The following is a 26,615-nucleotide window of genomic DNA, read 5'->3' as shown; positions in this document are numbered from 1 at the left end:
TGCAATACTATGTTTTATGTCTAAGAATTCTCACTATTTTAAAGGTGATTAATATCTATGTAAAAATGGCTGGTTTGGGTTGAGAATTTTTTTTATGTAGAGGAGCGCCAAACCAGTCATTCTTACATATATAGTTTTCTCGTCATCACTGATTTAAAGATGATTATTTCATTTAAACAAGTGTTGACTGCCAAAATATCTTAATATCCAACATTCAGTTTAACACTCCTACGAAAAGTGGGGCCTAATAGGCCCCAGAGCAACTTGAAAGGTTATTAATATTAGGCTAATAATTTTGTATTTAAATGAAATTGCCATTTAAATCCATTAATGAATGGATTAACGAGATTCCCACTGTCCCTATCTACTATCTAGCGAAACCACAGCCACGGGAACGGGCTTGGAGAAATCAGGACTAGAAACGTCTTTTCGTAGGAGTGTTAATGTGAAACTAACGTTTATAAGTCTTATTCTTAATTTGTAAAAGAAACCTTGTATTAATGGATTTCATGCAAACACTGAAACAAAAATTTCTCTATATATACATATTTTCAAAAATAATTTATACCATAATTCAGTTTGAGATACATGAAAAGAAAATAACTGCTACAATATATGAAAGTACAGAATCTTCAAACTTGCCTCGTAGAATATAATTTTGATAATTTTGATCTGCTTCTGACCCCACTTTGATGAGACAAGCCAATCCATCGTTCTGTACAAATTCATGCACCAGGTCTTTATCATCCTACACAAAGTAATCATTAAAAGAAAAAATACTTTGTGTATTACAAATAAAACTGGAAACTTGTAAGATGTTTTAGATTTCTTAAGTATTACAAAAATGATCATTTCTGTTCTTCTACATTATGAAAGAAAACATAAAAAAATGCACATTACTTGTTAAGTAAGAGATAAATGAAAGGAAAAATAACCTTTACTACATTGGACAATTTACTACCACTGGTCAGTCATATTTTTGTTCACTCTTTTCTTTTTAAATACAATTAAGCACCAAAAGTAGAGTATAATGCAGAAATACTTACTCCATATTAATTAAATCAGCAGAATTTCCATTAATTCTTAAATAAATCTCAATAAATCTGTTTGATAATGCTATATTTACATACATTCACCTTTAGTATTGTTACATAAAACAAAAGAATGATAATTTAAATTTACTAGTTTATCTAAAACCAGTAATAAAACAATGATATTCATCCCCATTGGTTTATATGATGCAAGGCAGCAATGTAAACTGAAATGCAAATAATGTTCATTAAACCTACACTTGTAAATGAACATTTAGTAAATTGGTTTCACAGTTCACCATATTTAACTTCATTGTTGTCATACCAAACAATAAGGGTAACCTGGTATCAATTTTGCATGCTCAAAATCACTGTAAACTACACTGGGAGGCAGAGTGTAATAATGTTAACTGATGCTCTAGTTTAATCTGTTTCTTCATTCTCAAATGACTCACCAGATACATTAATCATCAACACAAAAACAATAAAAATTAAAATGCATTGAAATGAATGAACTTTTTAAAAATAAAAAATAAATTTATTTTTAATTTCTTTTTACCCTAAGATGCACCCCTTAAATTGTTGTGCTCAAGACTCAATCAAGTCTTGAGAGTCTTTTGGTTAATACACCCCTCTTTTGAAGTAATCTTATCCATTGGAAAACAAAAAAAATTCCAGGGTTATTTTACTACCTGGATTCACTTGGTTGCACATGATTTATCTCTATAGATGCAAACTGAAATATAAATGTGTTGAAAATGCTGGTAATTTCATTTGATCAATTTCCTTTCTTCAGGAAAAGTTTAGTATGGTAAGATGGATATTATCATCCATAAGGGGAAAGTCAGGGCCATTTATACCAACATGTGGTAGCAAAAACAGTCACCGGATGTATTCACTATAATAGGTGGCATTAGTGAAAACATTTCAATTATTCTTGCCCCTAGCTTCACATTTCTATTTGAAAACAGTGTTAGGTCTAGTTCAAGATTCTTTTTAAAAGAGCAAACATCAGTTACTTGGCCAGATGGTAAAGTGTGACTCATCTATAACAAACAAAACAAAACTCATTGGTTTCTGGCATGTTCTTGGTATCATTGCTAGTAAACAGTTTTATGTGTTCCTGTGACCAAACACTCCTCATTGGACATTTCACATGCAATCCACCCTAGCCAAGTCCCTTTTAATAAAGTATAAATACAGATTTCAATTAGTGCTTTTTAACAATACAAAAATTGGTGATGGTCCAGCCAAGTCCCTTTTAATAAAGTATAAATACAGATTTCAATTAGTGCTTTTTAACAATACAAAAATTGGTGATGGTCCACTTATCCAAACACAGTTCAAAACTTCAAGTTTTAGTGTAAGGTGATGATTAGTAAAATCTACATTCACACTGCGCATCAAAGTTTCCCACAGTATCAATTGGAAGCTGAATACTCTAACTGTCAAAACCAACTACATTCTGCTACTGAAATCCTAGAGGCTTTCTATTCTGCTCTAAAACAACACCAAACTACCTATACATTTGCTGAGGCATAGCAGCGTTGAATACTATCTCCCTACAGGCAGAGGGCCCAGTTCTCGGGTATAACATAAAAAGATAAAACAGTTCAACCACTGTACTACAAGCATCATAACACAGATTGTGCATAATTCGTGATAACGAGGAACCCACTTGAAGTAAACGTGTTCTTAAGACGGCTGGTATGAGTATGAAAACTTTAATTAGAATAAAGTACAGATTGATGTTTCGACCTTCATAAGTCATCTGAATACAGACTTTGCATAAACTACAGCATCTCCAATACAATCATCTTGTCTTCTGGCAATAAGTAAGACACATTTGATTTTTGTTTCTACATGATTGAAAGGTACAATCAAAGGATTGCAGTTAATTATATTCAACAAACTTCATCAAATAGTAAAAGAATCAATAAAAATACCTAAACCTTTACACAAATAAAATTAAAAAGACAACAACTTATCTCTGCTTGTTCTCCACTGCCATAAAACACCAAACCAACCAACCAACCGTTATAGTTAGAACAACTCGAGTAATGTAGCAAACACAGCTTTTCAACAAAACAAGAATTCTGGCTCCATGTTCCAAATATAATTATGCTATCACTTCATCTGAACAAAATTTTATCTTCACTATTTATCCTCTTGTTATCAGATACTCAAATTAACTTGCATATCAGAACAACCATCATTTCCTGAATACATAACAATATACAAATGCATGTATGCTTACAACATACTGACTCAAAAATTGTGGTTAGTAGGAGATATGAACAATTACTTAAGTCATAAGATAGTATTACGCTTATTATATTTTTAATACTACTCTCTTTATTCACCCTCTATGAGTCTTTTAACGGGAAGAGCGTGTGAAAGTATTTCAACCATACTGTGTCTGACATATCCATCATCAACAACATGCTTAGCTAAATACAGAACTCATTGGACTGGCTGAGACAAACACACACACAAAATAAGTGTATTTAATTATAATCTTTCTTTGCTCACACCACAATATTGGTGAAGGCTTGTATCAATAAGCATGGGCGCTTAACTAGGGAGCAGAAGGGGCATATGCCACCAGCTTTAAATTTAATTTTATTTTTTATCATCACGTTTAAGCCTGTCCTTCCTTAAAAGTTACATTTATCCATCCTTGTGAAATGCTATAACTTACTTGAAAAATCTGTTTCAAAGAAAACAATGACCTCCTAAGTTCTCGTCCTGTACTATTTAGTAACTTTTCTGTAATGATACAATGCAGGAGATAAAATCACACGAGTATAAAACTAACAAAATTTCACAAATACATTATATGTATATATATAGATACACACACACACACATATTGAACACACAAAATACAACTTATTTAAAAATGATTTACATACATGTGCAATAAATACAAGTTACTCATTTATCAGATAACAAATACAGAAATTGAAAATATGCAAGTTTTACCTTCTTGCCTTTGGTAAAAAGGCCTAACTGAAATTGTGACTTATAAGATTAGTACAAATGTAAACTCAGCTTGTTGGTTGAATTTTTATATCTTATTGCATTCTCACAGGTAATAATCTGTACTCCCCCTCCTCACAACCACCACAGCAATAAATCTATGGAGTTAAACGTTAAAGTACAAACAAACAATATTCTTTCGTACTGGATGTAAATTTTAATATCTTCCTTTAAACATAATTTTGTGCAAAGAGGGAGAGAGAGAAAAAAAAGGGTAACTGCTTACTAATTTGTGGAGGAAAACTAATTTGAAAACCTAATGAAAACAGTAAAATTATTTAATTTCAGACTGAATGCTAATAAATAGATATCTCACCAAGTGATCTTGTTAAATAGAATATAAACAAAAATTCGTTGAAATCTAACATAGAATGGATATATTAAATAAATGCTATATTTAATATGTTTAAAAGAATATTAGACAAGAATTGTGAACTTCTTAACTTTCAATTTCCTAACAGCATCACGTCTTTCATTTTGTAAGATGAATTGAAAGATATAAAAGAACTGATTAGAAATGTAAAGATCACAAAAAGTCAAAATGAATGATGGATGAGCCATAAAAATATTTTGTCACAAATAAAATTTTTTAAAACTATAAACAACTACATTTAAATTCTGTATAAAATCCAAATCATTAGTAATTCCAACTCAACTTGGTAAATTACTCCTTCTGTTAACTGAAGAGAAAAGCTTCCAGATTAAAAAAACAACCAATACCTACAGAGATAGCAAAACAACCATACTGTTAAATATCTAACGTTTTTAATGCTTGAAGAGAATAATTTAATTGTGCTTAAATTTGTTGTAGACAACAAGGTGTAAGAGTTGACCACTACTCTGAGAAATGAGTCTAAACAAGTAATTATTTCAGGGATAGGAATATTTTTATCAATTTTATTTACTCATTGGTTCGAACACGTGAATTACGAGTCGAGCGCCTTAACCACCTGGCTATGCTGGGCTTATACGCTATGAACTGAACAACTTATTTCAAGGCCCTTGCATATCATTCTTCATTTTCATATCTCAGAAAATATTTTAGAAAATAGTGATAAAAACTGGTAATGATTAAATCGAAGAATAAAATGGAAATACAAAATATCAGCTTGAACAAAAAGGTATAAAATTTATTAATGAAATGAACTGGGCTTCTGGTGGTTAGAGCATTCAACTTGGAATGTGAGGGTCGTGGATCCGAATCATGTCCCTAGTAATTCAGATGTTATATATTGAAGGTTAATCCAGATATTCGTCAATAAGGAGTCTGACAAGGGTTGGGGGTGATGGTAGTATTAAATGGCTGCCTTCCCTCTAGTATATCACTTCAAAATTAAATCATCTGAGTTAATGACGTCATCCCAAGGTAGAATACCACTCAAAGAATCAACAAACCTACCTGCTCACTATTTCAAGCCTAAATAATATTCTGTACGAGTCCTATGAACTATTGATCTAAAACTAAGATATTGCATTTCCATTGTGCATCAGTGTTCAAGATTAATAGGTGTTTCCATAATTTCCACTGCTTTTACCAATGGATAAAAAAAACAACATTTAAATGCATATTTCTATTCTTATTTACGTAAAGCATTGTCAAGTGAAAAATAGAATGAAATACTCTGATGTATTTGTTTTTATCCTGATGGTTATTTAGTTTCACAGATTTAAAAAAAAGTACGTATCCATAATAAGAGTAAATTCATTAAATGTTAATTAGAAAAGAAAATGAACTTGAACAGCAAAGGAACACAAGTTTGAGTGCATAAAACAAACATTTACTGATACAGATCATGGGGTCTATATCAGCAATAGGGCCATGGGTGCATTATAAGCGTAATAATCAGAGTCCACTGGCCCCCCGCTAGTACAGCGGTATGTCTCCGGATTACAACGCTAAAATCAGGGGTTCGATTCCTCTCGGTGGGCTGAGCAGATAGCCCGATGTGGCTTTGCTATAAGGAAAAACACACACAGATTCCACTATTCGATTAGAGCAGCTAAAGAATTCCAAGCACCAGGATGGAATAACAATGGTCCCTTAGATGGGACTGCTGACATTTTCTTGAACTGTTAGTGACAGGTTGGTTGGTTGGCGTTTTTTGGAGCAAAGCAATTAGGCTATTTGCGCCAAACAACCGGTATAAAAATTAAAGTAAAATTTGTAAAAAGGAATCATGTTAAAATAAAACAAAGTATATTTTTTTAATTAAAAACTTAAATAGCGTTAAAAAAGGTTAATGACCCTTAAAATGTTTGTTTTTAGTTTTTAAGGGCCATTGGCCCTTTTTAACGCTATTTAAGGTTTCAATTCAAAAAAAATACTTTGTTTTATTTTAACATGATTCCTTTTTACGAATTTTAATAATTTTACTTTAAACGTGTTTCAGAACAAAACATGTCTAAAATGGTGCCGTCGTTGAGAGTCGTAACGATTGCATGACAGTAAAACGTGGACTACTGTGTCCCAGATAAAAGAAAACGATGAGTTAAAAAATTGTGACCAATGCGTAGTCTAGCTAGGACAACTTATTCTTTCCTCTCCTTACGGAAGCAAGAGAGCCAAAGTCCAATAGAGGGTTTTATCTGGAAAAGCTTGTTTTCACGTTGTTCACTCCAAGTCGACTGCCAACTGGCACGGAGCCGAGCCTCGAATATGGAACAGGCAGAGCAGCAATAACGTAAGAGCAGACAGACTTAGCTGCGGTGTCAGCGAGCTCGTTCCCGCAAATACCAACGTGGCTTGGTATCTAGAAGAACTGGATAGACATAGATGTTAAAGAGAAGTGAGCCAGTCGGTTTCGAATACCGGCGAGAAGAGTGTGAGAATTAACGTGAAGTGATTCCAGGGCTAGTAGAGAACTACGCGAATCGGTATAAATAGTACAACTTGAGTACTGTTTAGCTTCTATGTGATCCAGGGCAAGATAAATATCGTACAGTTTGGCAATGAACACAGAAACTGTAGAGCGGATTCTGTGCACAACCACCGAACCACAACAAACCATGGCAGAACCCACAGAATCCTTCCATTCCCATTTATACAGATGGTTCGAAAGATGTTTAGCAAGTGAAAAACGGTACTTCCAATCGGAAGTATCTGTTTTCCTCAGGTGACTCAAAGAAAGGCCACATTTGGGGATGGTAATAAGCCATGGTGGGATGGGCTGACCAGTGGATACAACACTGTCATCTAAGTACAGACTCAATTCATCCAACTGCGCCTGTTGTTATTGGAAGTCTTAATCCACTTATACCATCCACCAGACCCCTGGACACTTTACCCCCTTACTCTTTCCCCTATGGGTGGTTGCTAGTTGCATGCCTTTCCACTAATCTGTCTTTCAATGTTAGTAACAGTTAACGAAGAAATCCTTCGTGTAGTTTTCAGTGTTTGTTCTTTTGTTTTGAATTTTCGCGCAAAACTACACAATGACTACCTGCACTAGCGTTCCTAATTTAGTAGTGAAAAATTAGAGGAGAGGCAGCTAGCCATAAGGACCCTTCTTCCAACTGTTGGACTACTCTTTTACCAACGACTGCCACATTATAACCCTCCAACGGCTGAAAGGGAAAACATGTTTGGTGTGGCTTAGATTACGAGTTGAGCGCCCTAACAACATGGCCATGCCAGACGCAGTTTTGAAAAAATACCGAAACTGATCGCTAAAAGACGGCAAAGTGGAATTTTGGTCGGAGGGGAAAGAACCTGGATGGGAAACTCTTTCGGGCCATTGGATGGGAGACATTTTATATGGAGATTTTCTTCTTATAACACTCAGTGACTAAATATATTACTGATGTTAAGTATATTACTTTGTCCTAGTGGTAACTGATGTTAAATATATTACTTTGTCCTAGTGGTAACTGATGTTAAGTATATTACTGAGGTTAAGAAAATTACAGTGTCCTAGTGGTGACTGATGTTAAGTATACTACTGAGGTTAAGTATATTACTCTGACCTAGTGGCGACATATGTTAAGTATATTACTCTGTCCTCGTGGTGACTGGTGTTAATATAGTGAAACCGTATAAATATGCCTATTAAAGTCAATGCTGTTTTGTATATAGTTGTTGCGTGTGTAACCACAGGAAATTCCCTCCGTTATGGTATGCTGTTGTCATATTAGTTACTTGCTTTGATGTTCAAGGAATTTTCAACTGTCTGTACTTATTTGATCTATTTTCTGAATATGGATAAAACGTTTATTACTACCTGCTCTTCATGTCTGTGCGTAGTTTTGTTTCGCTACAGTTTAGGTAATTACTGCATATCTTGAGGGTTTCTGACATTTGTTAGCGTGTTTTAAACGTGTTACTTGTGGTATTATCTCAAAATCAGCAGCATTTCTTTGACTTTTTTTTATCACCTTTAAAATTTTTCACTAGAGGGCAGAGTTCTCCAAATATGAAATGGGGAACTGCACTATATTTCCTCGGCTCGTCATTTGAGTTACCGATGAAGAATTATGTATACTAAACTTCCGCTCTCGGAGATAAATCGACTCATAATTACGAATGTATCATAGTCATATCGTGAAGAAATAAACTAGAAAAAAGTAATACAGGTTTATAGTGATACTCGGTTATCACGATCGAAAAACAGGGCCGAGATCAGATAACCTGGGTACACGCTTTTGGAAGGTAAAACTTCCCTATTCCAGGGTTGAACTGAGAATGCATTATTTATAAAATACTAGTAGAGTTCCATTTTTATTTGTATTGTTAAGCTATGCTGTGCCCACTGTAGGGATAGAATCCCTACTTTTAGCGTAATAAGCTTTCAATATTAACGATGAATCACCGATCGGGGAAGAATCTCCAAGAACAAATGCTATCGATTAGAAGCTCTTGGAGCAATGTATTTTGTCTGAGCTGAAACTATGTTACTCAGACAAAAGTCGGATTTGGATAGAAAATAATAACAATTTCCCTCATTATATTAATAACATTCGTAACGAAAAATAATATAAAAATATAATTCAGTGAAACGATCAGATGTTCCTGCTTGGTTGGTTTGGAAATACCGAATATGGAGCGAAATTTGTTTCCTCCAGATACTTCCAGAAAAATTGACTGCGCATTATGTTCGCGCATGTACTATTTTGGGGTATTTTACTGGAAGGTACCACTGAAAATCATTAAAATACCATATAAAATTTCAAAACACGATGCATATCTAATGTAATGGATGGATCGGTTGATAGAGTACAGGTTCAAGGAAGCGACAACTCTAACAATGACCAGGGTTTAGGTAAGTATGAATGATTAGCTTAGTGTATTACAACGTATAAACTGTTCATTAAATTTTGTAAAATTGACACATAATAAAGAATTTCAATAAAAGATTTCCAAAAATGCTTAATGTGTCGATAGTTGTTTACTGTATTCAGAAACTGTTCAATACATATTGTACAAATGATGTGCAAACAAACAAACAAACTTTATTTTACCTTTCAAAATGCGTTATTTTGGAGCAAATACGGTAAATACAATAAAATGTATATGGCCATCTTACATCCTATATGCAGATTTAGTATTCACTTTACTTAGAGTTTGTTTGTCTGTTGTTAAGCACAAAGCTACACAATTAGCTATCTATACTCTGCCCACCACGATTATCGAAACTCGGTTTCTAACGTTGTAAGTCTGCTGAATCACAATCTGAACCTTCAACGAACTACATACAGTATGTTTCTATGTATTTTGTAAAAACGAGGACACCACATACAACTGTTGTTCAGATAGCTTCAATGAAAAAACATATATCTTCATCAGGCAAGCAAAGCAGTTCGATTTATAACTTCAAAATTGTAAACGTACATTAAATATTGCTTTTTTAAAATTCTATTTCGGATGAATGACAAATAAAAAGACATCTGCCAATCTAACACATGTTTTCGATACACGTTACGTCATGTTTAGTTTATTTGGAGAATAATTAAGGATTATTTGGATTTTATAAGTCATGACTAGTTTCTGAAAGGCATGCGGGTTGGACAAAAACATACTAAATAAATCCTGATACTAAATACTGGCATTATAATAAGTTATGACACTGACTACCGAGAGAATGTCACCTGTTCACTTCTGTTAAGAGTTCTTAAAGCATTCGTTACCCCTAAAAACAACTGACAAAGCTACACAACTTATAATACAATCCTAAGAGAATTTCTCGGCAAAATCAGTTGGGGAAAGGATTACACACAACAGGAGAAATGATTTGTGATAAGGTCGCTCCAAGAATAAGGAAACACACCAAAACAGATTATGTGGGAAAACACGTGTCAACACGCACAGGTGCGAAAATGTTTTGAAAATTTCGTATGTAAGAAAGTGTTCACTTTGCTAAGGTCAAATGCAAAGAAATATATCTTATTTTTCACGTGGATACAAAGTTCTATGGAATAGTAACACAATGAAAATAAGTATTTTTCCAAGAATCACGAAACAGGTGTTGAAATACAATAGTGTTTCGTTCATCCGATAAATATAAAAAATCTAAACGTTTTATACTCCCTCTTGACGTTTCTTTTAAAGCAAGAAGCAGGAAATATGGCGTACTATGTGTTAGTGCGTAATGAGTGCAGTGCGATGAAAATTTATTGTAATAATCTGGACCACTTACCAAAATCTCAACAGTTGTTGTCGTGGTTACTTACTTCGTCGAATAGGTTACAGTGACAGATATCTAATCGTCATAACTTTATCGTAGTATTTTCTCAACTATACATTGCACTATGCAGGAATTTCGCTGAGTACCACAGATCACGCGCCTGACTGGATAAGATTGATGCGTATAGCGTTAACAATCACAGCTGCGTAGTACATCTATACCTAGCGTTAACTATCACAGCTGGGTAGATCAGATACACATAGCGGTAACCATCAGGGCCGGTTAGTACAGACATACATAACGTTAATGTTATGTTTATCTGTCCTACCCAGCTATTAGCACCTAACACACAGTTAAGATTGGATTTCACAAATCAACGTACCAGATAAGTTGTGCGGTTATGCAAAAAACAACACCGTCAGTGACCAACAATAGAATGTGTGTGTGTTCCTATAAAAGACCTATCAGGCAATCTTCTGTGTTCACCATTGGGAATCGAACCTCTGTTTTTAGCGTTGCTAATTTGTAAACTCGCCGATGTTCTACCGAGGGACCCCAATAATAAAGATGGAAAACAGTTGGGTAATTTTAGAGTGTAGGTTCCGAGCACAGTGTACTCTTAATGTTATTAAAATATACTTTCAGTTTCAACACATTTTTTTAGTATTTATTTTATAGAAGTTATAAAAATATGATATCCACCCATCTCAGAATTTTGTATTACAAGATATCTGTGTTTGGCCCTTCAAAGTAAATGTTGATAATTTTACGATTGGGACACAGTTTGTGCACGTGACTCAAAAATCTTGTCTTTATTACTAGGTCCACTTGTGTAAAATAACATGCTTCTTGGATATTTGCCTAAGCGTTACACTGCTGCCGCTAGTGGTAATTTTGTGAACTTGGTCGATCTGAAGACGATGAGAAATTGAGGATTTGCGAGAAGTTGATAACTGTAAACTCATGGGTGTCCACAGAAATGTTTCCGGGTGAGAGGATTGTGTGAAACTGTGAAGTAAATAAAAAGTAATATACATATGCTAAATGAATAAAGCAAAAATTAAGTTTTTCATTTTCCAGAGGGGGAGTTCCCCCTTGCCCCTCGGCGGACGTGTGTGTGTGTGTGTGATTTTATATCAAAGCCACATCGGGCTATCTGCTGAGGCCACGAAGGTGAATCGAAACCCTGATTTTAACGTTGTAAATCCATAGACTTATCGCTGTACCAGCGGTGTACTCTCTGCGGACGTCCATCTGTAAAGCTGAAGCAAAAATGAAACGGTTTATACCAATAAAAATCGGTGATACTTGTTGTTCTCAAGTAATAAGCTGATGCCTTTTTCTTTTATACATTATATATTATTATAGCACCTTCTCCCAGTGGCATAGTGGAATGTCTGCGGACATACAACGCTAGAAACCAGGTTTCGATACCCGTGGAGGGCAGAGCACAGATAACCCATTGTGTAGCTTTGTGCTTAACTTCAAACAAAAGTCTTACTATATCTCGATTCGTTGAAATTAAGCGAAATATTTGAGGATTATACACTACTAACCGTTATATTAGGCCACAAACCTCTTCGACGTATTTGTCATGAAACCCTGAAAAGTTTACAAAGTTTTAAATAATATAAACAATTTTTCAATTAACATAAATATAGCAATATAAACAGTTCCCTGCTGAGTCAGTGGTGACGTTGTGGACTTTCAACAAAGCTCACACGCCAGAGAAAACTTTGCAGCCGCCGAACCTACATCAGTAGTATTAGCAATCATTGTTCAGACAAATGTGATGTTATGCCAACCTACAGTTCTTCCATTTCATCCAGAAAACCTACTTTGTATGCTAGAATCTTTTAAAGCTAAGAAAACCAGCTCTTGGCTAGAAGACGAGTGTGTTGCTAATACAAGTGTTGTAAAAATGTAAAAAAAAAAAGTGGAACATGAACTTAGATCGCTGAAATATGTGGTTCGATCCCCCGAGACAGGTAGGTAGCCCATTACGTAGTTTTGTGCTATAAATAAAAATACAAACCAAGCTTTCCTTGCGTGATCAGCAATGTGTTTCACTCAGTTGTGTACGTTTCCAGTAACATTGTTATACACCATTACAGAAAACGCCCGACTTGGCCAGAAACTTTCAACCTGATTGTTTTGTATACTATGACAGAAACACGAGCAGTAAGGAAGCCATCATTAGTAAAAGGTTAGAGAAACAGCTAGACATGCTCCACTTGAAGGTATATTACACAGTTTCATTAAACTGTGACATAAATAAACCCCAGACTTTTACCAGTTTTTCAATAAGTGATATAGTTATATTTATTCCAGTCGTAGGCCGGACTACTTAGAACCATAGATATGAGGATGGACTCGTCGTTCTCACATTTTGTGGCCGTTAGTGCGTTAAAAGAGTAGCAGTTTGGTTAGACAAGAGTAGTCTAAGAGCTGGCGGTGGGTGCTATTGACAAATCATCTTGCTTCTAATCTATAAGTCATTTTAAAATAGGATGACTATGTATAGGTTTGCGCGAAAATTCCAAAGAGAAACAAAAACACGTCCAATAGTGAAAGTGAATAATTATGTTGGAAAACTTTAACGAAGGCTATAATTACGTACTACGACAGAATATTGTTTTTCTGTAGCATATACAGTTTTCTATTGTTTTTTTTTTTTACATTTTGCTTTTAAAATGTTTCTTCGTTGTCTGTTGAGAGGAGATGGTACAAAGGCAGAGATGTTATTTTTATGGAAATAACTGTTTCGTATGAGAAAGATTTACAAACATGCGTTTCTGTGTTTTTAGCGATAAAGTCTGCAAGCTTAAGTTGTGATTACAATGTGTTTGGTGGGTGAAGAACCGGATTAAAAACAATTAAAAATGAGAAATATACCTATCGTTTTGCCGCCAATCAACGTCTTATCAATTGAAAATAAAACAGAGACGAATCAAATACCCGATGAACATCTTTTCTGTTTTGATTGGCCTTTCGGAGGCTCAGCGGTATATAAGGTTAACGTTCGAGGTTTGATCTGGGTATGTATGATTCGGTTAATTGTGAACACTTGTGCTTAATAACAAGAGACTAAGCTATCATGATTTCTCATCCATATGTCAATACGATGGACTAGTGAGAACATGGCCCACTTGAGCCACTGTGAGCGAATCAGAGAGATCAGCAGGAGCGACATGTATTCCGTTTATGAGTTGTCGAGGAAACCGTGCGAGAATTTTCTTGGAGTTAACATCTGTCATAATGTCTTAATTAGTGATACTGATATACTGAGTTAAAACTTTTAGCTCACGTTATTTGAGATCAGTATGTTTTTTTAAGATCTTACAATTTCTTTTATCAAGCTCCGATATTCCATGCGTTAAACTAGTAAGGAGTTTGTTACACAAGTGTCAGCAACACCCGTTTTTCAGCTTACTAGTACGAATGTTGAATGACCAGTCTCCTGATGTTAATAGCTCCAGTTAACATAAGCAGACGACTTGTTAAGATTTATATTATGTTTTAAACATTTTGTAGACAGGTAACTGAGAAGTATCTAGGTATAATGACACAGTGTTATTATTACCATTATAAAATAAAACTACAATTATGTTGATGTCCCAGATTAAGAATGCATTCTACTAAGTTTTAATTCAAACTCAATGTTTTTCTATTATATTTTCGCGAACTTACAAAACCACTTCTTTTAAATCCGTGTATAGAGAAAACATCACGACCCACAAATGGCGAAGGAAGAACATCACATAATAAAAACTAAGAGAATTTAAACACGTACATATTTAAATAAAGATCATTCGGTATTACTAAATACGTACTTCTATTATATACTTTGTAACAGAGTTTGATTGATTTATTATTAGAACTTAAAAATATGATTAATAACAGGACTATTATCTATATAAATATAATACTACTGTCTGTCGTATGCCCATGTAACTACTTATCTATATAAATATAATAGTACTGTCTGTTATTTCTATATGTAATTACTTATAAATCTGTACAACTGTCTGTTGTATGTCCATGTAACTACTTATCTATATAAGTATAATAGTAATATCTGTTGTCTCTCTATTTAACTACTTCGCAATGTGTGGATGGATCTTTACTAACATTAGTATGGAGGTTCAATAGATCCCTGCGGGCTGTACATACAAATTTTCAGTTTTGCAGTTTTTATGAACGTTTTTACCACTATTTCATCCCCTGTTGATGGATGTTCACCAAATTTGGGAAGGAGGTTTATCTGGTCTTCGTGGGTATACATGGAGACTTACGGTTTCACATTTTGTGTTCTGTAGTTTTATGGGCGTTTTTCAGTTTATTTTACAATTACATATACTTGTTTTTTTGTTTTTTTTAAATTTCGCACAAAGCTACTCGAGGGCTATCTGTATTAGCTGTCCCTAATTTAGCAGTGTAAGACTAGAGGGAAGGCAGCTAGTCATCATCACCCACCGCCAACGTTTGGGCTACTCTTTTACTAACGAATAGTGTGATTGACCTTCACATTATAACGCCCCCACGGCTGAAAGGGCGAGCATGTTTGGTGCGATCGGGATTCGAACCCGCGACACTCAGATTATTTTTTGAGGGAAGCAACCTTTCATGTCTCAAGATAATCTTTCATTAATCATGAATTTATATAACTTTCGTCCAGGGGACGGGTTCTCCAACTAGTGTACAATATAAACTACTTAGAAAATTAGCAACGTATAATGATTAGATAGTACTGAGCCTTTGGGATTTGCTCTTCCCAAGTAAGGAAGGTATGCCTCAGAGATAAACCCTTTAGATGTAAAACTAATAAAAATAGTAGCAAACAGTTATATATAGGTTATAGGTTGTAATAATACTAAAAAGCAACAGAATATCTGCGTTTAAAATGTATTATTTAATAAAATATAGAAGTAAAAGACAAACTTATAGCCTATGGTGTTTTACTCGATAAAACGATGTTGCTAAGTCTGAAAGGTTTTTAAATACGAATTACGCATTTATAAGCTTGGGCTAATTTAAATTCTGTTTTATAATGCAAAAACAAAATAAGAACCACAACAGTAATTTGAGATTTTTTCACCCAAATTTCGTGCTAGTATCAAATCTCAGAAAACACACTGCAAACACTATACATTACATACAAACCAGCCGGGCATTCCTTGTTTATGACTGGCTTTAAAAGATTTTCACGGACTTATAAACAGCAGAAGAAATGAAGTTAATTATCTTAAACATTTTTATTTATAAATATACCGCAAAGAAACGTTTGTTAAAAGAACACAACTTGGGTTCTGTGGAGCAAAAGTCTGGTGTTTGATAGGCTATAGTAAAAGTTTTACATAAATACAAATATTCATTGTAGGCTAACACCAAATAATTTAAAATTGAAACCACACATTTTCTTTCTTTCTAAGTTCGTTTATTTTTAGGGCAAAGCCAAATCTGGCACTCTGCTGTGTCCAGTATCGGGGATCGAACCTCGTCATTTAGCGCTGTTAAGGCCGTAAGTCTACCGTTCTTCCACCGGGATACATGATATTCTTAGAAAGCACACGAAACTTGTTGTTTATAACGTTACATCTAGTATGTTATAATCCACGTAATTCTGTGTTTGAGGACCATAATTTGCGTTGTGAAAAACCACAATGTCATTGTTTCCAAACCATTTTTGACAGTGTTCGAGTATACAGTAGTATATGTCATTATTTTGTATACGTTTTCTAGTTAAATGTTTTAAAATATATTGTTTGTTTTAATAACATGAACATACATGTTGATCTTTCTTTATGTAACGACTTCAGTTGATCGCCGGCAATGTGGAAGATTATTATTATTTTAAATTCGCACAAAGCTACTCGAGGGCTATCTGTGCTAGCCGTCCCTAATTTAGCAGTGTAAGACTAGAGGGAAGGTAGCTAGTCATCACCACCCACCGCTAACTCTTGGGCTACTCTTTTACCAACGAATAGTGGGATTGACCGTAACATTATAACGCCCCCACATAGAGAAGCGAATAGAAAGGCTGATGAACGTCACCTGTAATAATTTACCATGGTCAGTTTACAGCTAATAAGCTTCGTCTCAAACACTATGTAAACATAAAATCGATAAATCGGTTACCTCCACCAGGTACAGCCATTTTTGAATGAAAAAAACCTTTATAAAGAGACTGTAACAAATTATCCCAACTTTGAAGAAAGACCTATCTATGCTGTTTCTAATCATAAGTATCGAAACCCGTTTACTAGGGTTATAAGTCCTCAAACTGTGCTATTTGGAGGCATTTTGAACGGAACTTGTATAATTTGTCATAAATAAATTTATAATTTCTAACTTTAATGAATTATCCACCGGTGGGACAGCAGTAAATTTATAAACTTACAATGCTAAAATTTGGGATTTGGTTCCCCGCGGTGAACACAGTAGGTAATCCAATGCGGTTTTGCTCTAAAATAAAGAAACAAACGTTTATGTATTTTAATTAATTCCACAGAATTTAATATTTTGCTCGTTTCCTTGCTGTTGTTATTTATTTTAGAATTAGATCTTATAGGAACGTGTTTTGTACTGTAACTAGAAACGTGCACTATATTGAAATTTCTAACAAATACAAAGAGGTTCTTGACTTACCAATTATGGCGTGTACTCGAACTGACAGCTGAGTTCTCAAAATGATAGCGTTCTTTCGGCTGAAAGTTAAAAAAATATACATAAAAATTGTAGTTGCCAGTCATGCGTAGAGTTATTTATTTTTATAGTATACCATTACATTTTATGAAAAATGCATGTTCTGCACACACATTGACAAAAGGCTTAATTAAGCCCTCGGGAGCACTCAGATATTCTCAGTTGATAAAATATCCCTAAATTACATCATAAACGTAAGGCAACACTAACATACTCACACACATGAAAAAGGAATTATGAAACGCATAGCTTGGTTAATGTTAATCAAAACCTTATAAAATGACCGATTTTTATACTGCTCACTACAGGTATCGAAACCTAAATATTGCTGCTGAGCTACTGGAGCAAATTCCGATGATGTAAAATAAGTAATTAACACGAATCTTGTTTAATGGCACATATTAACACTACCGTCAGACTCGGCATAGCTAGATGAGCATGGGCGTTTGATTCGCAATCTAAGGGTCGCGGGTTCAAATCCCAGTCACATCTAATATACCCCCTTACAGCCATGGGGACGTTATAATATGACGGTCAATCCCACTATTTGTTGGTAAAATAGTAGTCTAATAGTTGGCAGTGGGTGGTGATGATTAGCTGCCTTTCCTCTAGCCCAGTGGTGCACAAACTTTTTGAGTCACGGGCCACAAACACACAAACATACTTCTGGTAACTGTTGGGGGTCACAAAAAAGTGAAGATTAAAATCGTCCCACAGTTGTTTCACACAAGATGGACATCACATTTAAGAACACACAAATAACGATTACATCAAAGAGTTTGCACATTATTCTAAGAAATGTTATGATACGTCAACTGTCACAAAGTCAGTGCGATGGATGGTGCTGCATGTCACCTACGAGCTTAGAAATGTTCGATTTGACGTTTGACGTTGAAAGACGCTAGACTGCTTTCAGATGATCATCAGTCAGCTGATTCCAAGTGTTGTTTTTGTTCAGTTTCATATGCGAAAAGCCTGTTCGCAGCAGAACGTGTTGCCAAATATGCTGGTGTGGACAAGTGCGTTCTATTTCAGATTAGCAAATGTATCAAACATTTTGTAGAAGTCAAGCAAACTGTTTTCTCGGTAAATAGCACGCAGTTCATCAGATGCCTGGAGATCAGTAAGTTCGAGCTGATATTCCTCTGACAAGTCATCCACTGACACACTGAACGGATCAGCAAAAAGTTTCATCAACAATCTGCATTGGTCAAAGTCATAAAACCGTGAGTTGAAGGATTCAATCAAGGTATCTAGCTTCCCAACACAAACTTGTGCATCAATGTCCTGATTCTTCTGTAGCTGTGACTGAAAAGTGGGAAAGTGCACGAAGTTGCCTGATGCTGCTTGCTGCCAGAACAACTGCAACTTTGTCCTGAAAGAATAATCAGTGATGACGAGAAACCCACTTGTTGAGAAATTTATATGCAAAAACGGCTCGTTTGGGCTGAGAAAACACTTTACATAGAAGAGCGAACAACGTTTCGACCTTCTTCGGTCATCGTCAGGTTCACAAAGAAAGAGGTAACTGACCGGAAGCTGACCACATGTTTGAAAGGGGTTGTGTAACTGTGTGTCGAAATGTAGAGGGCGGTATTAGATGTTTGAATATATAATTTTATTTATTATATTAATATAGGTATAAAGGCGTTCCTTTATATTGGTTTATTTTGGGTTTAAGTTGTTGTATAAGTAAGGCTTCTTTAATTTTACGTTTGTTTATGTTTGTTTCTTTATTTAGTATTTGAGTGTTTTCTATGGTTATGTTGTGTTTATTTGACTTGCAGTGTTCGAAAACGTGTGAAGGTGACTTTTTATGTTCTTTGAATCTGGTTTCCATTTTTCTACTTGTTTCTCAATATAGAAGTCGTGGCAGTTTTCACATTGTATTTTATAAATAATGTTGGTGTGGTGTTTGTCAGTGTAGTTTTACATAGTATAGACCTCAGTTTTGTGCCTGGTTTTGAATAAATTTGGTATTAATAGGAATGTCATATTTTGTTACTAATTTTTGCCAAATGTTGGTTATTTGTTTGCTGATGTCGGGAATATATGGTATACAGCAGTATATGGTTTCGTGGTTTTTTGATTCGTGAGCTGTATACAGCTATTGACATTCCTATTAATACCAAATTTATTCAAAAACCAGGCACAAAACTGAGGTCTATACTATGTAAAAACTACACTGACAAACACCACACCAACATTATTTATAAAATACAATGTGAAAACTGCCACGACTTCTATATTGAGAAACAAGTAGAAAATGGAAACCAGATTCAAAGAACATAAAAGTCACCTTCACACGTTTTCGAACACTGCAAGTCAAATAAACACAACATAACCATAGAAAACACTCAAATACTAAATAAAGAAACAAACATAAACAAACGTAAAATTAAAGAAGCCTTACTTATACAACAACTTAAACCCAAAATAAACCAATATAAAGGAACGCCTTTATACCTATATTAATATAATAAATAAAATTATATATTCAAACATCTAATACCGCCCTCTACATTTCGACACACAGTTACACAACCCCTTTCAAACATGTGGTCAGCTTCCGGTCAGTTACCTCTTTCTTTGTGAACCTGACGATGACCGAAGAAGGTCGAAACGTTGTTCGCTCTTCTATGTAAAGTGTTTTCTCAGCCCAAACGAGCCGTTTTTGCATATAAATTTGTCCTGAAAGCTGAGTCGTGATTTGCAAGCTGACAGACAAGCTGATTTTTGCCTTGCAACTTCAAATTCAGATCATTTAAATGATGTGCTATGTCGACGATAAAGGTCAACTCAGCTTACCATGCTGGATCAGTCATGGAAATCACTTCTGTGTCTTTGTTCTTGCTTCTGAGGAATTCTATCACCTCATCAATCAACTCCCAGAATCTTCTGAGCATCTTTCCTCGACTCAGCCAGCGTACTTCACAGTGATACACAAGGTACAGAGCAGACCCAGTTGTCTCACCCTTCATGGAAACCATGCCGATTTGTTCCTCTGTGATATCAAACGATGACGACACACCATGAACAAAAACTAGTAGCTGTGCTGCTGAACTGATGTCAGTCGACTCATCTGCTGCCAAAGAGAAGTAGACAAAGTTGATTGCTTTATTTGTAAGCTGCCTTGTAACGTCTGCTGAGAGGTGTGAAATTCTTCGTTGAACTGTCATACGATTCAAAGTCACCGTCTGTAGCTTGTGAACTGCTTCCAAACACAACTTTTCCGATGCAGTAATCATATATTGCTTGACAAAATCACCATCAGTGAACGGTCGGCCAGATTTCGCTATCATCAACGAAATATAGTAACTGACTTTACATGCTGCACCTAAATCTGCTGACTGCTTTGAGAAAACGTTCTGCTGGTAATTTAGCGACCGCCGCAGAGATTCAATTCGAGCTGTTCGTTCATCACCGACAACGTTGTGGAAATCTTTATGCTTCGACTCATAATGACGCTTTATATTGGATACCTTCGCCACTGCTACTGTCGAATGACACAGCAGACAAATTATGTTCTTCTGTTGTTGAACAAAACAGTATTGCGCAGTCCAATCATCATGAAACTGCTGGTTTTCGTCGTCAACTTTTCTTAATATCAAAATAGGGCTCGTAAGTAAATCTCGAAGAACAATTGGAACGCGTGAGATTTCGTAATTACGGAAATATTACGTCATTGCGCCAATGATTAAATGCCTACACATTAACGAGATTTGCTTATTAAATTTTCTTTATTGATCGACACAAATATGGAACCATCCAGTGTCTAATCTAATGCACATTTCTTCTATAGTGCTTAATCTTCGCGCAGGCGCGAACTCTCTTTGTTTGACTTTCCCGTTGGACTTTGTGCACCACTGCTCTAGCCTTTTACTACTAAATTACGGACGGTTATCACAGATTGCCCTAGTGTAGCTTTGCACGAAAGACAAACATTAAATTAATTCATACCTTACTATCATAAAATTATCTACAGAAAAATTATCTGTAAACTATTCAACCTACGAGAGTTTTTTTTAAATGTTAGAGTTTTAAAGAAGTAATGTTTAAAATTTCCTGGTAAACAGCTCAGACTGTTCAAACATTTTATGCAGATTTTAAAACTACAACATTTGGTTTTATTATCTTGGAATTATTCCAGGTATTTCATTGGTCAAATGTAATGCGTCTCTTTTTTCCTTTCTGTCGTCTCCCGCTGGAACAGCGGTAAGTCTTTGGATTTACATCGTTAAAACCAGGGGGTTCGATTCCCTTCGGTGAACTCAGCAGATAGCCCAATGTGGCTTTGCTATAAGAAAACACACACACACTCCTTCCTATTGTCATTCTAGCTAATGGGATGTTATATAGTGACGATCGATTCCACAATTCGATTAGAGTAGCTAAAATCCTTCTATATTTTGTGGCTATGAATAATTCAAGCAGATCTCCATGTACTTTGAAATATTATTAAAATACCACAAGTACGTGCAGTGGACTGTGAAACATGATTTATATTTACACAAACTCGCAAGTGTTGTCTCACTAGGGCAACAGAAAAGGGTTTTGCTGCTTTTCATAACTACGTCTATCTATTAGCTCTTCGTGACGAAAGGAGCACAATTTACATAATTTAGATCCCTGAGCTAGAACTGACATTTCCACAGATTTCATTACGAAGCATATGTTTGCATAACTTCAAACGAACAGTTTTTTTTTTTATATTAAAGGGCCATTCCCAGAATTTCTCAATATACTGTTTGTCGTCCCTACTATTTAGTGCGATTTACCTTCTCCTTGTAACGTTAACACAACGATCCCCAGTTAACCTGTGACATGTCCGTGTAAACCAACTAAAGAATCGTATTGTGTTTGTTAGTTTATCCGTAATCAGTTTTGTTTCCTGGGAAATAAATAACTAATAAACAAATCATTTAAATCTTATAAAAATAGAAAAAGCTTATTAAATGCAGGTCAGAAACAACCTTTATCTTCTTCTACAGTGTTATATATAAGAGTAAAGTATTTATTAAAAGAATTGAAAGACAATAGACCTTTTACAATTTATATGATACTGGACAGATCAACTAAAGTAGTATACCACAGGACAGATAGTATACTATAGAACAGATCAGTTAAAGTAGTATACCGCAGGATAGACCTGCTAAAGTAGTATACCACAGGAAATACCAACTAAAGTAGTATACTACTGGACAGATCAACTAAAGTAGTATACCACAGGACAGATAGTATACTATAGAACAGATCAGTTAAAGTAGTATACCGCAGGATAGACCTGCTAAAGTAGTATACCACAGGAAATACCAACTAAAGTAGTATACTACTGGACAGATCAACTAAAGTAGTATACCACAGGACAGATAGTATACTATAGAACAGATCAGTTAAAGTAGTATACCGCAGGATAGACCTGCTAAAGTAGTATACCACAGGAAATACCAACTAAAGTAGTATACTACTGGACAGATCAACTAAAGTAGTATACCACAGGACAGATGGTATACTATAGAACAGATCAGTTAAAGTAGTATACCGCAGGATAGACCTGCTAAAGTAGTATACCACAGGAAATACCAACTAAAGTAGTATACTACTGGACAGATCAACTAAAGTAGTATATCACTGGACAGACCAACTAAAGTAGTATACCACTGAACAGATCAATTAAAGTAGTATATCACCGAACAGACCAACTAAAGTAGTATACCACTGGACAGATCAACTAAAGTAGTATACCACTGGACAGACCAACTAAAGTAGTATACCACTGGACAGACCAACTAAAGTAGTATACCACTGGATAGACTAACTAAAGTAGTATACTACTGGATAGATCAGATAAAGTAGTATACCACCAGACAGATCAGCTAAAGTAGTATACCATAGAACATACCAACTAAAATAGTTTCTCACTGGACAGACCAACTAAAGTAGTATACCACAGGACAAATCAGCTAAAGTAGTACACCATAGAACAGATCACCTAAAGTAGTATACCACAGGAAATACCAACTAAAGTAGTATACCACAGGACAAATCAGCTAAAGTAGTATACCACTGGACAGATCAACTAAAGTAGTATATCACTGGACAGACCAACTAAAGTAGTATATCACTGAACAGACCAACTAAAGTAGTATACTACTGGATAGATCAGATAAAGTAGTATACCACTAGATAGATCAGCTAAAGTAGTATACCACTAGATAGATCAGCTAAAGTATTATACCATAGAACAAACCAACTAAAATAGTATATCATTGGAAATACCAACTAAAGTAGTATACCACAGGACAAATCAGCTAAAGTAGTACACCATAGAACAGATCACCTAAAGTAGTATACCACAGGAAATACCAACTAAAGTGTATACCACTGGACAGATCAACTAAAGTAGTATATCACTGGACAGACCAACTAAAGTAGTATATCACTGAACAGACCAACTAAAGTAGTATACCACAGGACAAATCAGCTAAAGTAGTATATCACTGGACAGACCAACTAAAGTAATACATCACTGGACAGATAAGTTAAAGTAGTATACCACTGGATAGATCAGCTAAAGCAGTATACCATAGAACAGACCAGCTGAAGTCGCATACCTCTGGATAGTAAAGTTAAAACAGTATACTATCAGACATTTCAGCTAAAAATAGCAAACCATTAGCTAGTCCAGCTAAAATAACATAACACTGGAAAATGCAACAAAAGTAGTATGCGATTCAATATTCAAGCTAGAGTAGTATATAGTTAGATAGTACAGTTAAAGTATTATACCAGCTAATGTAGTTTACCATTAGACAGTCCAGTTAAAGTAATATACCATTAGATATTTCAACTAAAGTAGTATACTAGTAGATAGTACAGTTAAAGTGGTTTAAAAGCTAAAGTAGTACACTGGCAGGCAATCCAACATATGTAGGTGTACCATACAAATAACTATTAAAATGTAACTTACAATTAATGAACCCAATCCCATATACTATATCGACACACAGAAATACTAAAACTTATAATGATTAGAATGCTTTCATTAATCAATTGTATATTTGTGTTAATTTTATTTTCGTCCGTAACATAAATAATACCTCACAAAGTTCTGCCAGCTTAGAATATTAACATTTGTCCTAAATCTATATATCAAGACATCAATGTAAAATAATCTTCATTTCTCAGTGATGTCGAGAAACCCACTTGTTGATAAATTTATATGCAAAAACGGCTCGTTTGGGTTCTATGTAAAATATTTTCTCAACCCAAACGAGCCGTTTTTGCATATAAAAATCTTCATTTCTGTAAAAATAATTATGAAAATAAATCAAAAGTATTTTAATATTGATAAAATTTATTACAACGAAAAATAGAGCAATTCAGCTTTATACGAAAGAGAACATTTCCTCCAATAAACCAGGTACTCCTACGCAATCATGAGGTAAACCTTTTTGCAGTCGTGAGAAAATCGAGAGGACTGAGTAAGTTTTCATACGACGATTTCCAATGTGCAGTTCAGTCAATCACGTGACAACCAAAGTTAATATGCAATCGCGGTGGAACGGTATGTTTAAGAGAACTATGTTTTTATATTGTTTGGAACTTCTTGTTGCCATCGGGAATTGATTGCTTTTATGAAGGGTAACAGTCTCTTCGCATGCAAAATAACTATATAATCTGGTCACGAAGATATGCTCAGGTTGGAGAATTAGAAGTTCCAAAACAGACATAATTTTTACACTTATACCATTGGAAAACATCAATATGAATTAACCTGGGGAATCAGGACCATCCTGAAAGATACTTGCAATAAGTAATACCCCAGCCATGGTAAGCAAAGTGTAACATCTGTAACAGGTAAAAATCTACAAACATAAAGATTAGTGGTAAAAGCCATCCACATGCCCCCAAACAAATTTATGCAACATAATCGAGAAGCATCTACGTCTAGAAAATCAACATAATTTACCTGTTTTTTCGGCAGTATTTTTCTTTAGTAAGCTACGTATTTATTAAGATAAGGCTTTCAGTTATACATTACGATAAATTATCGCATATGACAAGTAGTTGTTGAACAAAACGAATACATACCGTTTAAGTCGTTGGATGAAGAGCCTTGACATTATATGTGATTGGGCTATTGAAATAGACGCTGGAAAAAGACGGCGTTTTTGTGTAATATATAAAGCATGCAGAGAGTAGTAGTGTGCTTTGAACACGGTAGCCTTACAACAGAGCCTTTTGCAATGGAAACTACGCTTCAGGGATAGTTCTATGATACGCACTCGTCAGACACAGCATACCCGAACGTGACAACACTGTATGGCTCCAAATTCGTTTCAATGTAACGTTCTCAATTCTCTGTTATACAATTATGATAGTCACCATATTTATTACCTGTACCGTTCCATTTACTTAAGAATATGATTAGTGTTTTATTTCATTAATATATTCCTTGTTTCAAGCTAAAAATAATGACAGAAAGAGACACAAAATTTATTTCAGTTGCACCTTATCATATAATAATACAATTATTCGAACGGTTTATAAGCCTTAATTTGTTTGTTTGTTTGTTTGTTTTTGAATTTCGCGCAAAGCTACTCGAGGGCTATCTGCGCTAGCCGTCCCTAATTTAGCAGTGTAAGACTAGAGGGAAAGCAGCTAGTCATCACGACCCACCGCCAACTCTTGGGGTACTCGTTTACTAACGAATAGTGGAATTGACCGTCACATTATAACGCCAACACGGCTGAAAAGGCGACCATGTTTGGTGTGACGGGGATGCGAACCCGCGACCCTCAGATTATGAGTCGCACGCTTTAGCCCACCTGGCCATGCCAGGCCACAAGCCTTGGAAAACCATGATACAGTGATTGGTGTGATTATTGACTAATCAAATAAACATTTTACTTTGTAGCTGTTTGGTCTTATAGGTCAGGGCTTTGTTAGTGTTTAGTTGATCACAAATTCTACACATGTAAACATATTTGTTCAGATGTATAATGTACCTATACAAGTAATATCAAGTAGATAAGTATTGAGAAAATACACTTAAGATGATAAAATCCCATTCCAGAGTTGATAAATAAATACATTTACAAGAATACTCTTCATTTTCTGGATCATCTGTTGTTTGTTTTGTTTTTTGAATTTCGCGCAAAGCTACTCGAGGGCTATCTGTGCTAGCCGTCCCTAATTTAGCAGTATAAGACTAGAG

At 35.0% G+C, this 26,615-nt stretch overlaps 1 protein-coding gene across 4 annotated transcripts in view; it reads right to left on the bottom strand.

The window, feature by feature from the left end:
- The window catches only part of LOC143225492 (FH1/FH2 domain-containing protein 3-like), a 120,389-nt gene that overhangs the window by 51,697 nt on the left and 42,077 nt on the right, over positions 1-26,615 (bottom strand). Inside the window, exons 2-4 of one of the 4 annotated variants that reach the window (XM_076455015.1) lie at positions 17,339-17,397; positions 3,733-3,800; positions 643-748 (exon numbers count right to left, since the gene is read on the bottom strand). Coding sequence is in view for 2 of the 4 variants with exons in the window: in XM_076455025.1 (XP_076311140.1) it covers positions 643-748; positions 3,733-3,800; positions 4,390-4,441 (226 nt within the window). In the remaining 2 variants the exon portion in view is untranslated. Of the gene's footprint in view, positions 1-642; positions 749-3,732; positions 3,801-4,016; positions 4,154-4,389; positions 4,516-17,338; positions 17,398-26,615 lie in introns of those variants that run through there. The other 3 variants (XM_076455025.1, XM_076454995.1, XM_076455005.1) reach the window with 3 other exon arrangements.

Source organism: Tachypleus tridentatus, chromosome 1, assembly GCF_004210375.1.
Source record: "Tachypleus tridentatus isolate NWPU-2018 chromosome 1, ASM421037v1, whole genome shotgun sequence".
NCBI lineage: Eukaryota > Metazoa > Arthropoda > Merostomata > Xiphosura > Limulidae > Tachypleus > Tachypleus tridentatus.
The sequence above is the reverse complement of the archived record's forward strand: the minus strand, read 5'-3'. Positions and strand labels throughout refer to the sequence as shown.